Here is a 16,736-nt window from a genome sequence, read left to right as displayed (position 1 = left end):
CATGATATTTAAAGAACAGTACGCTAGTTTAAGTACTCTCCCTAGTTTCACTTTTATTACTGTTGGATGATATCCTCCTTGGTTGTTTGTAATTTCATTTAAATAACTGTTCTCAGAGGCCCATTAGAGCTAATCAGATATCTTTCAGGTCTGTACAGTTTACAGATGCATTTACTTTGAGATTTATGGATTGTCTGTACAGTGGCCTTTTCTACATATGCTGAAAATCCTTATTGTGCACGCGTAGATAACATTGTATATGCTATTTACTTTTTCTTTTCTTTTTTTTTTTCTCTGTAGACAAATATTCCTTTCTTACAAAATGTTCTAAACAACGACCAATTCCTTCATGGTACAGTGGATACCCAGTTTATTGATGAAAACCCTGACCTCTTCAACTTGAGACCTGTACAGAACAGAGCACAAAAGCTGTTGCACTACTTGGGTAAATCAATTCTACTATTTAGTCTCTTTTCTATTATGTAATCTACTACTGAACTAAGTCTAAATTTGGATAAGTGATAGCATAATTTTGTACATTGTAGTTAGATCATTCACGATGGCATGCTAGCAATCTACTGCTAGTTCAAGTAGTACTTTCTTATCTTCTAACGTTAACATTTTTCGAGTTATATTTCAACTTCAACCAGAATTCTTCCTTTTCAGGAGAGTATGTTTCAATATACATATAATAATGGTGGAGTACCAACTATAAAACTGGCACCTTCCCCATAAATGTAGCTAAATCGTTAATTTCATAAACCTATCGTTCCATGAATGAGTAGAACAATTTATATATGCCACCAAATCAAAATATATTAAGAAAAAATATATATGTATATAAAAAAAATATAAAACATTTCTCAGTACATTAAAATCACTGTTATAAAAACCACAATCCCACAATTAAAAAATCCCAAAGCAGGAATAATTCCAACGATTATGTAGCAGTCTGTATAAATAATGTCCATAAAACAATGTATTGATGTCGGTTCATCCAGGATTGTTATCACTGGGAGAGGTAGTCAACACATCAGGGCCAGCCTTTCATAGGGGAGCAGAATCAATCTCCAAAACATGCAAAAAAAAATTAAGAAAAGAGGCGCCTCTAAGTGTAGATTTTAAAAGTTTTAATATGACAAATAGTGAAAATCCACTCACATTTTGACAGTTAAAAACAGGCACATCGTATAGGACTCCAGTCCGGTTTATAATCGGGTTATATCAGGGATTGTGATGGTGCAAATACCACCACTATCTGTTTTTTCCTCGGCCGGCTGGATGGTAGGATGGGGGAGGACAAGCAGGAATTGAAGGCTGGGCCGCAAGGTGGACCACATCGTCGAGCGCGATGATGTAATCGGATGTACTCAACGCGTTTCAGAGCATGCAAACTAGGATACCCAGAATCAAGTGCACTCCTTTGTCAAGCTAGAGGTGGCTAAATATGGGGCCATCTAGTGGAAAATTGGTGAAATTGTGTGACACGAAATATGGGCATAATATGACATACCGTCTTCGAAAAACCTAGTTATTCTAATCAGCTTGAAACTTGTAACCTGCAGTGTTATCAACCACATGTATTGATGACAACACTACAGGCATATATACAATTTTTCTAAAAACACCAATATCATATAATCATATATTGAATGTGCTTTTAGAACAATTTATTATATGCCTGCAGTGTGGTCATTAACGCATGTGGTTAATAACACCTCAGGCTACGAGTGGTATTAACCACGGTTTCTTGCACTGGGCCCCTGAAGGTTCTAGTTTTGGGCCACACCCTCTCTCTGCAGAAGAAAAGAGTTTGTACTAACTTTCTGGTGCTCATGTCTTCCTCCACAGAAGCTATTTTTTCTAATGATAATAGTTCCCAAATTTAAAACATCTTGTGCAATTATTAAATGAATGGGTCTACTGCTGCATACTAGCAGTTCTGAATACAGCAAAGTATATTAAATTAAAGAATCACATTGTTCCACCCATTATCTCAAGATGAAGACCAGTAAATGACTATTGTTCTAATTCTCTCTTGTGTTTTCCCATTGGTTCACTGGAGGGGATTTTGACCATCCTCATCATAACCTGGTAGGCATTCTTGTTAGTCTCCAACTCCTACTCTATACAAACTTGTTTCTATGTACTGCATTGATGATAGCCGACAAACCCGAAATGGCTCTATGCGGTTTTAAATGCATTTATAATATTCGGTTTTATCTGAACTATATATTAGTGGTTCTGGATGTACAGTTGGACCAGAGGCATAAAGCAATGGTTTGCATGGCTCCATCCACTTTCCCTTTTATGTGGGGATTTGTGTTAAAATTAGATATGTAAATGCCTTCTGATCTAAGAAGGCTGTGCTGTGCTTTTGCACAGGTTCAGTGAGGTTCTCTTGGTTTATGTCCCTCCTCACCATAAGCTGTTAACTCTTGTGATTCTGGTTTCAGTCTTGTGTTTAACTGAATAGAGCACGCCTTTGCAGTCAGTGGCATCACTATGGTTGGTGTCACCTGGTGTGGAAAAACATGGTGTCACCCCCCCACCTGTAGTCTGCCCTCAGTATAGACCCCCCTCCATACAGACCCCTTCCCTCAGTACAGACCCCCCTTCACTAAGTACAGACCCCTCTTCCCTGAGTACTGACCCCCCTCCACTAAGTACAGACCCCCCTCCACTAAGTACAGACTCCCCTTCCCTCAGTACTGACCCCCCTCCACTAAGTACAGACCCCCCTTCCCTCAGTACAGACCCCCCTTCCCTCAGTACATACCCCCTCCACTAAGTACATACCCCCGTCCACTAAGTACAGACCCCCGTCCACTAAGTACAGACCCCCGTCCACTAAGTACAGACCCCCGTCCACTAAGTACAAACCCGTGTCCACTAAGTACAGACCCCCGCCCACTAAGTACAGACCCCCCTCCATCAGTATAGACCCCCCTTATTGCAAACCCCCCTCTCAGTACAGACCCTCCTCCATCTGTATAGACTCCCATCAGTTAAGACCTCCATCAGTATAGACCCCCTCTTCGATTGTGCTAGTATGGAAGGGGGGTTGGATATGTGCTGGGGTGGCGTTATGCAAGGTAATAGGGCTTGTGCTCTTGTGGGGGTTTGGATTTCAAATTCAACCCCTACTTCTAGCATAGCACCCTCCTCCCCCCTAGCACATGTCCCCTTAATCCCCCCTTCCCAATCACTCCTCCGTCTTTTTTTAACTAGTCACTGTCCCCCTCCTCTGTCCATGTACATACCTCAGATCAGCGCAGGACATGCACAGCTGGGTCCCTCATCCTGTGTAGATGGAAACAGCCAGGAGGTGGCTTCAGTCCGCTCTGCTGTGTGTCTGTGAGCCAGTGAGAGACGCAGATCAGTGTAGGGGTGCGGTGTTGGCTGTGCCGCTGCTAACAGGTGTCACCCAGGTGCAGCCCGCACCCCCTAGCAACGCCACTGCTTGCAGTGAGAGCTCACCTCCATCATACAGATTTGCCTTTTCCTATGAGATGCCACATCCAGCACAGTCTACCTCCAGAAAACAGACATTGTATTTGCCTTGTATCCTTTTTCCAGCACACAAAATCTCCCATTTCCCTCTTTGGGGAGCCCTCATTCTGTAGTTCCCCTACATACACCACACAAATTATATTTTAAACAATGTCAATGTCCTCCCCACAAAAATTGCCTTCTTAGCCTGCACAAAGTCTGAATGACTTCTAGTGAAGCTCATTTCCCCACTCTCTGCCAAATATAAGATAATGATAACTCCTTTCCCTGTCAAGGCTTACTCCATCAGGGCAATGAGTGCCTCTTGGCCTTTTTGCCATCAGACCTTTGTTTCTCAGATCTTTGAGGACGCAACCTAGTGTTCTATATTTTATATATACAACGGGTAAAATAAGTATTGAACACGTCACCATTTTTGCTAAATATTTTTCAAAAGGTGCTATTGACATACATTTTTTACCACATGTCCATAGCAACCCATGCAATCCATACATACAAAGAAAATAAAACAAATAAGTTCAGAAATTAAGTTATGGGTAATACAATGGAATGACACTGAGAAAAAGTATTGCACGCTAGCTGAAATGTATTTAATACTTCATACAAAATACTTTGTTGGTAATGACAGCTTCAAGATGCCTCTTGTATGGAGAAACTGTTTGCATGCATTGCTCAGGTGTGATTTTGGCCCATTTTTCCACTTAAACAGTCTTAAAATCTTAAAGGTTCCGTGGGCCTATTCTATGAACTCTAATCTTTAGTTCTTTCTTTTGTTTCTATTGGATTCAAGCCAGGTGAGTGGCTGGGCAATTCTCGCAGCTTTATTTTCTTTCTTGGAAACCAGTTAAGAGTTTCCTTGGCTTTGTGTTTGGGATCATTGTCTTGCTGAAATGTCCACCTACTTTTCATCTTCTGCAATGTACCAGGATGATGATTTTTTATCAAGATTGCTTTGGTACATTTTTCTATTCATCCTTCCTTCAATGACATGAAGCCAGTACCGTATGCTGAAAAATAGCTCCACACATGATGTTTCCGCCTCCAAACTTCATTATTGGTATGGTGTTTTTGGGGTGATGTGCAGTGCCATTTGACCTCCAAACGTGGTGTGTATTATGGCATCCAAAGAGTTCAATTTTGGTCTCATCTGACCAGACTATATTCTCCCAGTATTTCACAGGCTTGTCTAAATGTTGTGCGGGAAACGTTAAGAGCTTGAACATGCTTTTTCTTCAGCAATGGAGTCTTGCATGGTGTGCATGCATGCAGGCCATGGCGGCTGAGTGCATTACTTTTTGTTTTCTTATAAACAATTGTACCTGCTAATTCCAGGTCTTTCTGAAGCTCTCCACAAATGGTCCTTGGCTCTTGGACAATTCTTTTGATAATACTTTTCACTCCTCTGTCAGACATCTTTCAAGAAGCACCTGGCCATGGCCTGTTTATGGTGAAATTAGGTTCTTTCCACTTCCGGATTATGGCCCCAACAGTGCTCAGTGAAACATTCATTAGTTTAAAAAATTCTTCTGTAACCTATGCTATCAGTATGTTTTGCAACAATTAAAGTTGCAAAGGTCTTGAGAGAGCTCATTGCATTTACCCATCATGAGATGTTTCTTGTACACCTTGGTACTGATACACATTCTTATAAGCCATCAATTGAGACTGAACCAGTGGATATTAATTTGCACTGACAAGGGGCAGGATTGCTTATATATATATATATATATATATAAATATATATATATATATATATATATATATATATATATATATATATATATATATATATATATATATAATTTTCAAAGGAATAACAATATCACAAGTCTGTGAAGGCAACGGAAATGGGCAGCAATGACTTCACAAGTCAAAAGTAGTAGTAGATTAAGCAGTACACAAAATAAAAGCGTGTAAGCAGTCAATCTATCAACTAAACAGCAACATTTATGTTACATATAGCACTATGGGGATCAGGCGATCCCTAAAGTGGCGAGAAGGAGGGGGGGGGGGGAGTACATGGGGCCACTCAGTCAGATTTTTCAAGAACTGTAAGTTTGCCCAGAGAGTTGGTGATCTCAACTTTTAGGTACCAGTCTGTATAGCGAAAAGGTTGCATATGAGAGGAGAGCTCCTCTGAGCAAAACGAGTATTGGATAAAGCAGTGCCACCTAGTGATGAAGCGTTTAAGGGAGATCTAATGGTGTGTAATTTTTTCAGGTTAACTAGAGCCACGAGAGCTTGTTTCACTGCATTTAAATGTAGTGACTTGGGATAAATCCAAGCTTGCATAAGAGTCCTACAGGCTACCAAAAGGCAGATGTGACTTCCTTGAGGTAGACTTTTGTTTTTGTGTTGATTCAGTGTTGATTCATATTGGAAAAGACACAACATAGGGTCTTTGGAAATAGTTGTCCGATGGATTTGTTTGATATACTGTATGACTTGTTCACAAAAAGAGGAGATTGGTGGGCTACCAGTAGGCCGGGGGATGGAGCACCAGGAGCACGATGATAGTGAGAAAACCAGAGCATCAGGGCGGTAGGGGTGGTAGGCCCGATGGGCAATCTTAAATTGTGTTTCACGCCACGCTTCACAGACCACCGATGAGCAGACCTTCTGGTAGCCCTCCAAGATTTATTCAGAAACATCTTCTCTACCAAGAACAGAAATCCAGGGTTTAAAAGGAGTAAGACAATACTTAGATGATTGGTAAGTGATGAGGTGCTAGTAAATGTCTGAGATTGAGCATTGATCACAGCGGAGCACTACCTCGATGAAGAAGCTTTGAAAAAGGGTCTTGATGTGGGCTATAGCAAGTTCTGGAATAGCTTAACAATTGGTTATAGTGGAAAACCTGGAATGCTGGAAGGGAGTATTGTGCAGATAAGTCCTCAAACGATTTGAATTAGCCTTGAGTACCAACAAAGATGTCTGTGGCTTTATTGAGGCCACAAGCTTTCCACTGGGCAAATGTGCTGTGCTCGCTAGATGGGGGGAACATGGGATTGCCATGAATAGGCAGGTAGCAGGAGACGGTGGAGGGTAGACCCAGGAGTCTCCAGACCTCTCTCCGAGAATAAAAATGGTGAAGTTCTTGAAAAAAGTCCAACATAAACCCAAAAATATATTGCTGGCACAGACTCAACTGACAAAAACATATAAATGTACTCCACCTTTAAAAAGTCTGAAATAAGCCAAAGGGATGTGTCTTGAGGTAACCAATAAGTGAAGAGACTGCCATTGTCACCCAAACACACTGCCTCTTATGCATAGGTAGATGTTAACAAGTATGGCTATAAATCACTGACCACTCCTCAGCAGCAAGGGGGTGACTCTGCATCTCCTTCACAGTCTTAGTACCCAGTTAAGACAAAAGAGAGACTCCTCATAGTTCAGACATCCAAATGTTAGTTTATTGATAAAAAGCTAAAAGCTGTTGCAGCAGGTTAATATAGGCATTGTAGGAAACGTCCAGCATTTCTAACCAACAAAATGGCCACCGTGTCCCAGCATGCAAGTCGCGTCACACGTCTCCAACTCCTCCTATGCTTTTGGCATCTATGCCTCTGTCAGGGGTATGGCTTGACTGCGCTATGCTAGATATATTGGGGGCGGCTAATTAGTGGGTGAGCATTGCCTGCATTCCAACAACAGGAAGCAATAGAAGATCTACTGAGTTCCAATGACAGGAAACAGGAAATACGTATGCACTCTATTGACAGGAAGCATCAATACTTATAGCAACCAAGCCAGAAGCAGCACCATCATGTGGTAGAAAAATATATTAACAACATTAAACAATTGATAACATTGCAACACTTATACACAATTACATACATATTACAAAAACATTGATGACACTTTAAATTAAATTAAAAATGTCGTCTAGGAGGAGACAAAAGGGTACAAACCAAAAACTGATTAGCTATTATTAATGAATTAATTAATATCCCACTCTAGGTTCATACCATGTGGTGCATAGCACCTAATCTGATAAATTCCCTTAGTTTCAAGATGTGATCCCTCTTGCACCACATTGCTACCTCTCCAGTTACTAGTGAATCTATCGATACCAATAAACACAATACTACTAGGATCTCGATTATGACACAGGTCATAATGCTTGGATAAACTTTGCTTAGGAAACCCTTTTTTATATTGGCCACATGTTCACTTAATCGCACATGTAACATACGTATCGTGTGACTGATAGATTGAAGCCCACATGGACACCAGCCAACGTACATGACATTCCTAGTTGTACATGTAATAAAGGTTTTTTTGGAGGAACTCCTCATTGGTGAAAAAGGACTGAAACGACTCTGTCCTTCTGCGCATATGTGCGTTAATTTTACATATAGGGCAATTCCTACAAGGCAAGAAGCCCCTCATATTCTGAAAAAACACAGGTTTCTTCGGTGATTCAATAATATTGGGTGATACCTGTAATCTTAGTGGGGGGACCCCTCTAAACATCACACAAGGTTTCTTGGGGAGATGAAACCCCAGAAGTTGATCATTGTGGAGTACACCCCAGTGTTTACTCATTATTTTCTTAATGGAAAAATGTTGGTTGGAATAGGTAGTAAGGAGAGCAAACTTAAGAGTCATCCTCATCCCTAATTCCAGGGGCCAGCAGATCGTCTCTGACGTCATCAGCACATTTAATAGCACCCTCCAATTCTGATAACTGAAAGCCTTTCTCAAGAAATTTCAACTTCAGAGATGAGGCCTTCCGGAGAAAGTCACTCCTATTTGTGAAATTTCTCTTGAGTCTTAAGAATTGACTCTTGGGCACCGACCTCAACCAAAATGCATGGTGACAGCTGCTGTTGTTAATAAAGCCATTTCTTCATAAAGCACATTAATTGATATGCCTCTCACACACAAGCAGCCCAGCTCTCTTGCATCACCCCCTGAACACTGTTCTAATGGCACCACTTCTCAGCAAGCAAAATCAACATTGATTAGAGCAGTGTTTAGTAAGGTGTGCTGGACCACAAAAAAGTCAGGCCGCTTCTTGCGAGTAAAAGCCCTGGGCCAACTGTTTTTTCTAGCAATCATTTTTTTTTAACCGTTTGCTGCAGCACTTGGCTGAATAGAAAGTAAAACCGATGCATATTTATTACTGTATATGCACCTTGGCTGCATTGCAGTAAAAAACAGGGGGTTCACTTGAGCTCTAAGGTCCAGGTTTATTGTTTAGGGGGAGTTTTATGGGTTGGAATCAGTGATGGGTACTGTATATAACACAAGTTAAAAAAAATGTGGTTGCTCAAGTTTGCATTCCAAATATATATATTTTTTTTTTAAAGGATTTTTGTAGGCTGTTGTGGTACCACTTACCAAGTGGTGAGACAAAGCTGGGTCGATCATAAAACTGGTGAAAGCTAGTCCATATAAGTTATTTTGACAGCATTCAGAAAAATGTTTAATAACCTATTTGTTAAACTGTGCTATGTTATTCTAGCAGCTAATGTGCTGAAAGCAAAATTCTGTACCTACATTAAGTCATTGCATGTAATTTCAGAAGTTAAATTGCTGTATTAGTCTCTTGTGTTATCACTCTACTTCAGTTTATAACAACTGCTCTATCTGTCTCTTGTGTCATCATTATGCCTCTATTTATTCATAGCACTGGGTAAAGTTTTTTTGTGCAATACATGTTTGATTCTGCTATTTTTAAAGGTTTGTTTATTGGGCTTTTCAATTGATTATGTTTAATGATTTTCACAGCTTTCCTTTTAAAACAGTATCCAGCTTATTGTTTAGCCTAGTTTTTTTAGCAATAACAGGCAAAATCCATTTGAAAATCTTTACCCTGTGCTTGGGCACAGCATAATGGACAGTCTTACGCTGCCACTTGCAGATGCAGCTGAAGTCAAATAGATTTTTTTATGACAAAGTAGCATTTAGGCAAAATTACTTTGTGAGTTAATCATTTTTATTTGACAGTTATCACCAGTTGGAAGACCAGATACTTTACAACTAATCCCACTACAGTTATGGTTGAGGGTTAGTTGATTCAGGCTTGATCTTTTTGTTTCCATCAAAGCTGTTTCTCTCCCCATACCAGACAGTAGGAATGCAAAAGCAGTTTAATGCAGGTCAGAAGGAGGTCAAAGCACTTGTGAAGTTGAATTGAACTCAAAAGCATGACTAACAAATCAAAATTATTATTATTATACAGGATTTGTATAGTGGCCACAATTTACGTAGCACTTTACAATGTAAAAAGGAGACAATACACTTACAATACAATAAAATACAAGAGGGTTAAGAGGGCCCTGCTCAGAAGATCTAATCGAATAGGGTGATTGGCTTCCCTGAAGAGATGAGTTTTCAGGGATCGCCTGAAAGCAGCCAGAGAAGGAGATATATTGATCATATTGGGAGAGGCTCAGGAGAAGTCCTGGAGATTAGCATTGGAGGAGGAGACAATGGAACTTGAGAGCAGAAGGTCTTGAGAGGAGCGGAGAGGATGGTTTGGGTGATTTTTGGAGATACGATTGGTGATGTAGCTTGGGGCATAGTTGTGAATGGCTTTGTGTGTTAGTATTTTGAATTTATTTTGCTGGGCTATGGGAAGCCAGTGTAGGAATTGGCAGAAAGGGGTGGCAGACACTGAGCGGTTGGTACGGTGGATAAGTCTGGCAGTAGCATTCATGATATACTGAATAGGGGATAGCCTATGGAGAGGTAGGCAAGTGAAAAGGATGTTGTAATAGTCAAGGTGAGAGATAACAAGGGGGTGAATAAGTAGCTTGGTGGTTTCATTTGTTAACCACTTGCCCGCCATATAGCAAAATGACGGCGGCAAAGTGGTTTCAATATCCTAACTGGACGTCATATGATGTCTTCAGGATATTGAGCCGCTGCACGCCCCAGGGGCACACATCGCAGCAATCGTTGTTGCAGGGTGTCAGTCTGACACCCCGCAACACTGATCTAGGTAAAGAGTCTCCGTCAGAGACTCTTTACCATGTGATCAGCCGTGTCCAATCATGGCTGATCACGATGTAAACAGGAAAAGCCGGTAAACGGCTTTTCCCTTACTCGCGTCTGTTAGTGATGCAGGTCAGGAGGAGGTCAAAGCACTTGTGAAGTTGGATTGAACTCAAAAGCATGACTAACAAATCAAAATTATTATTATTATACAGGATTTGTATGGTGCCCACAATTTACGTAGCACTATATTGGCAGGCATTATTGTTTGGCACTGATTGGCATCCATTAGTACAACACATTACAGTACATCAGTGCCCATCCGTGCCACCTATCAGTGCCCATCCGTGCCACCTATCAGTGCCCATCCATGCCACCTATCAGTGCCCATCCGTGCCACCTATCAGTGCCCATCCGTGCCACCTATCAGTGCCCATCCGTGCCACCTATCAGTGCCCATCCGTGCCACCTATCAGTGCCCATCCGTGCCGCCTATCAGTGCCCATCAATGCCGCCTATCCATGCCCATCCATGCCGCCTATCTGTGCCCATCCGTGTCGCCTATCAGTGCCCATCCATGCCGCCTATCAGTGCCGCATATTAGTGCACATCATAAATGCCACCTCATTAATGCCCATCAGTGCCACCTTATCAGTGCCCATCAGTGAAGTACCATCAGTGAAGGAGAAAACATCCTTTTTTTTTTTTGCAGAAAATAAAAATCCCAGAGGTGATCAAATACCACCAAAAGAAAGCTCTATTTGTCGGAACAAAATGATAACAATTTATTTTGGGTACAGTGTAGCATGACCGCACAGTTGTCATTCAAATTGCAACAGTGCTGAAAGCTGAAAATTGGTCTGGGCATAAGGGTGTATAAGTGCCCTGTATGGAAGTGGTTAAAAAGGGGCATATTTTAGAGATGTTACAGAGGTGAACTCTACAAGCTTTTGACAACAATTGGATTTGTGGCTGAAAGGACAGGTCAGAGTCTAGGATTACACCTAGTACCCTGGCATGAGGGGAGGGATTGATGGTTATATTGATTTTGATGGAAAAGTCATGGAGTGGGGCATGGGCGGGGGGGATATTACCAGCTCGGTTTAAGAGCGATTTAGTTTAAGGAAGTGGTGCGACATCCATGCTGATATGTCAGTTAGTAATGCAAGAGGAGACTGAAGGAGTGAGGTGAGGCGTAGACAGACAGATTTGGGTGTTATCGATGTATAGATGGTATTGGAAGCCATGGGCGGTTGTCAAGTGACTAAGGATGTCTGTGTAGATAGAGAGGAGAAGGGGTCCAAGAACAGAGCCTTGGAGTGCCCCCACAGAAAGGGGCAATGGAGAGAAGACAGAGTTGTAGATAACACTGAAGGCGTGCGGAAAGAGGAGAACCAGGATAGAACAGAATCTTGGAGCCCAAGGAAACGTTGGTTTTAAAAATTGGTAAATCGTTAGTAAGTTTTAGTAAGGCAGTTTCTGTGGAATGCTGCGAGCAAAAGCCAGACTGTATGGAGTTGAAAAGGTTATTTTCACTGTGGTTAGAGCTAAGACGGTTGTAGACTAATGCGCCACGTACACACGATAATTTTTCGGCATGAAAGAAAATTTTGTTTTTCATCATGTCCAAAAAACAAAGTTTTTCCAACTTCATCTTTAAAAACAACGTTGCCCACACACCATAGTTTTTTAAAAATGATGAACAAAGCGCAGTGACATACAACAGCACTCTAAAGGGGAAGTTCTATTCGCCTTTGGGCTGCTTTAGCTGATTCCTTGTTGGTAAAAGACGATTCACGCTTTTTTGTCTGTTACAGCGTGATGAATGTGCTTACTCCTCTTCTAGATCTAGTGTTCTTTTGAGTCCAAGATATTCTTGCCTTCCTTTTTTCAAGACCTTGGTCCGCGGAAGGAAGGTTATTGCTTTTCTCTCAATAGAGATGAGAGCAGTTAAAGATCTATCGGAAAGGTTTTCAGATATAGGAACCTAACGTTTTGTTTTTCTGCCAGAAGACCCTAGATGTGGGCAGGCAGTGTTCAGATCAGCTATTAAAATGGCTGCACTCTCTCTCGTTAGAGTAAGAGAGGTCAAGACCTATCTGAAGCGGCTGCTCGGATACGGAAGACTGATGTTGTTGCGCTACCAGGAGGCCCCAGTAAAGGGCAGGCAGCGTCTAAATCAACTGTTGTCAAATGTTGATTCATCAGGTTATTATTCAGGCTTATGGTTAAAGAGAGGGTTTCCCTCTGTTTCTTTTGGGGTGCACCCTACCAGGATAGTAAGCACTTCATACGGGGTGCATTACCAAGCCTTTATGACTCAGACTTGCCAGGCCGCAACTTGGTCGTTTGTGCTTACGTTCACTAAATCCTATCAGGTGAACATAAGACGGCAGGAGGATGCAGCCTTTTGTTGGCACAATATGCTGCAGACAGCATTAGAGGTCCTTGTGTCTGATGGCAGTCTGCGTTGTTGGTGTCTCCCTCCCCTCAGTAGGCATTGCTTTAGGACGTCCCACATAGTAATGAATAAAGACTCTGTGTCCCGTGATGTACGATAAAGAAAATAGGATTTTGTATTACAGCTTACCTGTAAAATACTTTTCTTTGAGTACATCACGGGACACAGAGTTCCCACCCCTCTTGTTTGGGGATATTGGGACACTTATTGCTTTCCGAACAAACTGAGGTGCTTCCAGTATGGGAGGGGTTATATAGGGAGGGAACTTCCTGTTATAATTAATTACACCAGTGTCCAGCACCTGATGGTGGAATATAGTAATGACTAAGACTCTGTGTCCCGTGATGTACTCAAAGAAAAGGATTTTACAGGTAAGCTGTAATAAAAAAATCCTATTTTGTTCACCAACTTATTTTTTCACCAGAATATTTGTTCATTCTCACTGCGATATTATTCAATATTATGAACATTCATTGTTTCTAATCTACACTGTCACTTTGTGCTTTGGGGCACATGATTTACACCAGTTTATGGACTCTTTTCTATTAGCCACTCACAGTGTTATCATCTACATATTATTATTCACTTTATACTTATTCTTTATGCGTTTAGATTTTGCGCGAGAACCCTATTTATTTATCTTTTAGTTTGTGTGTATTGTAACCACCACTAGTTTTTGCTGCATTGTCACTTGAGTTATTATTGATATTCATTACTTGTTTTAGCACGAGGGTCACCTTTTTATATAGCATACTGGTGACCCCACAATAGGGAAAAAACATTTCCGTGAAAGCGAGTTTAATAAGACACGTGGCAACTGATTAAATTTAGAAGAAAAGAGGTTTAACCTTAAAGGGGTGGTTCACCCTAAAAACAACTTTTTTTTTATTACAATGGCCCCCCACACTAAATGCTCAGGCCAGGTTTTGCGATTCGGCACTGCGTCGATTTAACAGACGATTGCGCGGTCGTGCGACGTGGCTCCCAAACAAAATTGGCGTCCTTTTTTTTCCCACAAATAGAGCTTTCTTTTGGTGGTATTTGATCACCTCTGCGGTTTTTATTTTTTGTGCTATAAACAAAAATAGAGCGACAATTTTGAAAAAAATTCAATATTTTTTACTTTTTGCTATAATATCCCCCAAAAACATATGGAACATTTTTTTCCCCTCAGTTTAGGCTGATATTCTTCTACCTATTTTTGGTAAAAAAAAAACGCAATAAGCGTTTATCGATTGGTTTGCGCAAAATTTATAGTGTTTACAAAAAAGGGGATAGTTTTATTGCATTTTTTTTTTTACTACTAATGGCGGCGATCATCGATTTTTTTCGTGACTGCGACATTTTGGCAGACACTTCGGACAATTTTGACACATTTTTGGGACCATTGTCATTTTCACAGCAAAAAATGCATTTAAATTGCATTGTTTATTGTGAAAATGACAGTTGCAGTTTGGGAGTTAACCACAGGGGGCGCTGAAGGAGTTATGTTTCACCTAGTGTGTGTTTACAACTGTAGGGGGGTGTGGCTGTAGGTCTGACGTCATCGATCGTGTCTCCCTATAAAAGGGATCACATGATCGATGCAGCCGCCACAGTGAAGCACGGGGAAGCCGTGTTTACATATGGCTCTCCCCGTTCTTCAGCTCCGGGGAGCGATCGCGAGGGGGCGGCTAGAAACAAATAGCCGCGCCCTCGTCCCAGATCGCTCCCCGACGATTTCCGACCACCGCATGTGGCGGGGGGGGGGGTCCTGGTCCTGATCTGCCTGTACGTGCCATTCTGTGGACGTACATATACATGCGGCGGTCGTTAAGCGGTTAAACTGCATAAATGGTTCTTTACTGTAAGAGCAGCAAGGATGTGGATCTACTGCTCCCTGTAATCGAGAGCAGTGATCGCTGTCGTGTTTTAGTGAGCTCACCCCCCTACAGTTAGAACACATCCAGGGAACACACTTAACCCTTTGATCGTCCCCTAGTGTTTAATACCTTCCCTGCCAGTGACATTTATACAGTAATCAGTGGCTATTTTTAGCTCTGATTGCTGTATAAATGTCAATGGTTTCAAATAGTGTCAAAAGTGTCCGATCTGTCTGCCGCAGTCACGATAAAAATCGCAGATTGCCACCATTAGTAGTAAAAAAAATAATAGTAATAAAAATGCCATAAATCTATGCCCTATTTTGTAGGCGCTATAACTTTTGCATAAACCAATCAATATACACTTATTGCGATTTATTTATTTTTTTACCAAAAATATGTAGAATACATATTGGCTTAAAATGTGGATGAAATTATTATTTTTTATATATTTTTGGGGGATATTTATTATAGCAAAAAGTAAAACTTTTTTTTTTTTTTTTCAAAATTGTCGTTCTTTTTTTTGTTTATAGCGCAAAAAATAAAAACCGCAGAGGTGATCAAATACCACCAAAAGAAAGCTCTATTTGTGGGGAAAAAAGGACATACATTTTGTTTGGGTACAGCGTCGCACGACTTCGTAATTGTCAGCTAAAAGATGCAGTGCCGAATCGCAAAAAATGCTCTTTTCAGTAAGGGGGTAAATCCTTCCGGGGCTGAAGTGGTTAAACTCAAGATTTCCCACCCAGGGTTTCAGCATCACACAGTATCCAAAGCAAAACTACAGCCTCCTGGATATACAGCAATCCCAACTCAGGTTTCAGGGGCAGTCTGTCTCTATGGCCAGAATGGTAGAAATGTTCACACGCTTCTCCTGAAACATTTGTATCCTCCAGGTGTTGGCCTGGTCAGCACATAGACATACACTTCTAGTCTGTATGTGCACTTGCTGCCCCCTAGCCGCACAATGGTTTATTTGGGGGATGGAGCCCTGAACCATATTCAGCTCCCATTCTAAGAGGGCTGTGCACACCTTTTACAATAAAAATGCTGTTTGCTTACAAAATGTAAACCCAGGGTTTGTCAGCAACATAACCAAGTATGGTTCTTGGAGCCCAGATATATCAATCCAAAACTGCAAACCCAATTTTTTCTGCTCAGAGCGCCTCAACCTACACGAGACACTTCTTACTCCTTGATGGGGCACATATATTTATTTCTATCTATTTATTTGTCTAGACAGTTAAAGTAGAATATATTCATTTTTTACAGATTACAGTATGTAATTATTGCATATTTGTCAGTTGTTAGTTACTTAGAAATTGGAAAAATATGACTGCAAAATAACTTGTGTAAATGACTAAACTAAGCTGTGATTTTCTAGGTCACGTGATGGTGAATGGTCCAACTACACCCATTCCTGTTAAGGCCAAGCCATCTAATATTGATCCTGTTGTGCCCCTTGTGCCAATAAGTAAGTTTTGATTTTACTTGTGCAATGCTTTATGTACAATCCATTAACAAATGTTTAATCACTTTACATTAACAACTTTACATATATCATCCTAACTGCACATATAGTTAACAATTCTAGTTTTTAGGAAGAAAAAGTCTCGGAAATGCCCCTTTTTTTGAGCCATTACACTGTAGTCACGTACATTTCATGTTACAGCAAAAGAGAGGAGCCTGGAAGACGCATATCAGAAAGCCTGAAAATCTTTCCAGTGCCCGCACAGCACTGATTGGTGCTGTTGCTGTCATGTGATTAGAAAAAAAGAAGCCTTTATGACTTACTTTATAAACAAGTGTAAAACGGGCTTGACATATGTAGCCTGAATGTACACACATCCACAGCTGCTGCTGTATTGAAATGACACTGGCAGGGAGGCACTGTGAATGTGTGTCATGCTGGGTGACTAGCAGGGATATTAATGTCTGCATCAATCATTCTG

General features: G+C 41.0%; 1 protein-coding gene across 3 annotated transcripts in view; it reads left to right on the top strand.

Moving 5' to 3' along the window:
• The window catches only part of PC (pyruvate carboxylase), a 671,516-nt gene that overhangs the window by 596,615 nt on the left and 58,165 nt on the right, over positions 1–16,736 (top strand). For all 3 annotated transcript variants that reach the window (XM_040328827.1, XM_040328828.1, XM_040328829.1), the window contains 2 exons: positions 301–445; positions 16,169–16,258. In XM_040328827.1, the coding sequence (XP_040184761.1) occupies positions 301–445; positions 16,169–16,258 (235 nt within the window). The remainder of the gene's footprint in view (positions 1–300; positions 446–16,168; positions 16,259–16,736) is intronic.

This window comes from Rana temporaria, chromosome 11 (genome assembly GCF_905171775.1).
Source record: "Rana temporaria chromosome 11, aRanTem1.1, whole genome shotgun sequence".
NCBI classification, from domain to species: Eukaryota; Metazoa; Chordata; class Amphibia; order Anura; family Ranidae; genus Rana; species Rana temporaria.
Note: the sequence above shows the minus strand (reverse complement) of the source record. Positions and strands in the feature narration are given on the sequence as shown.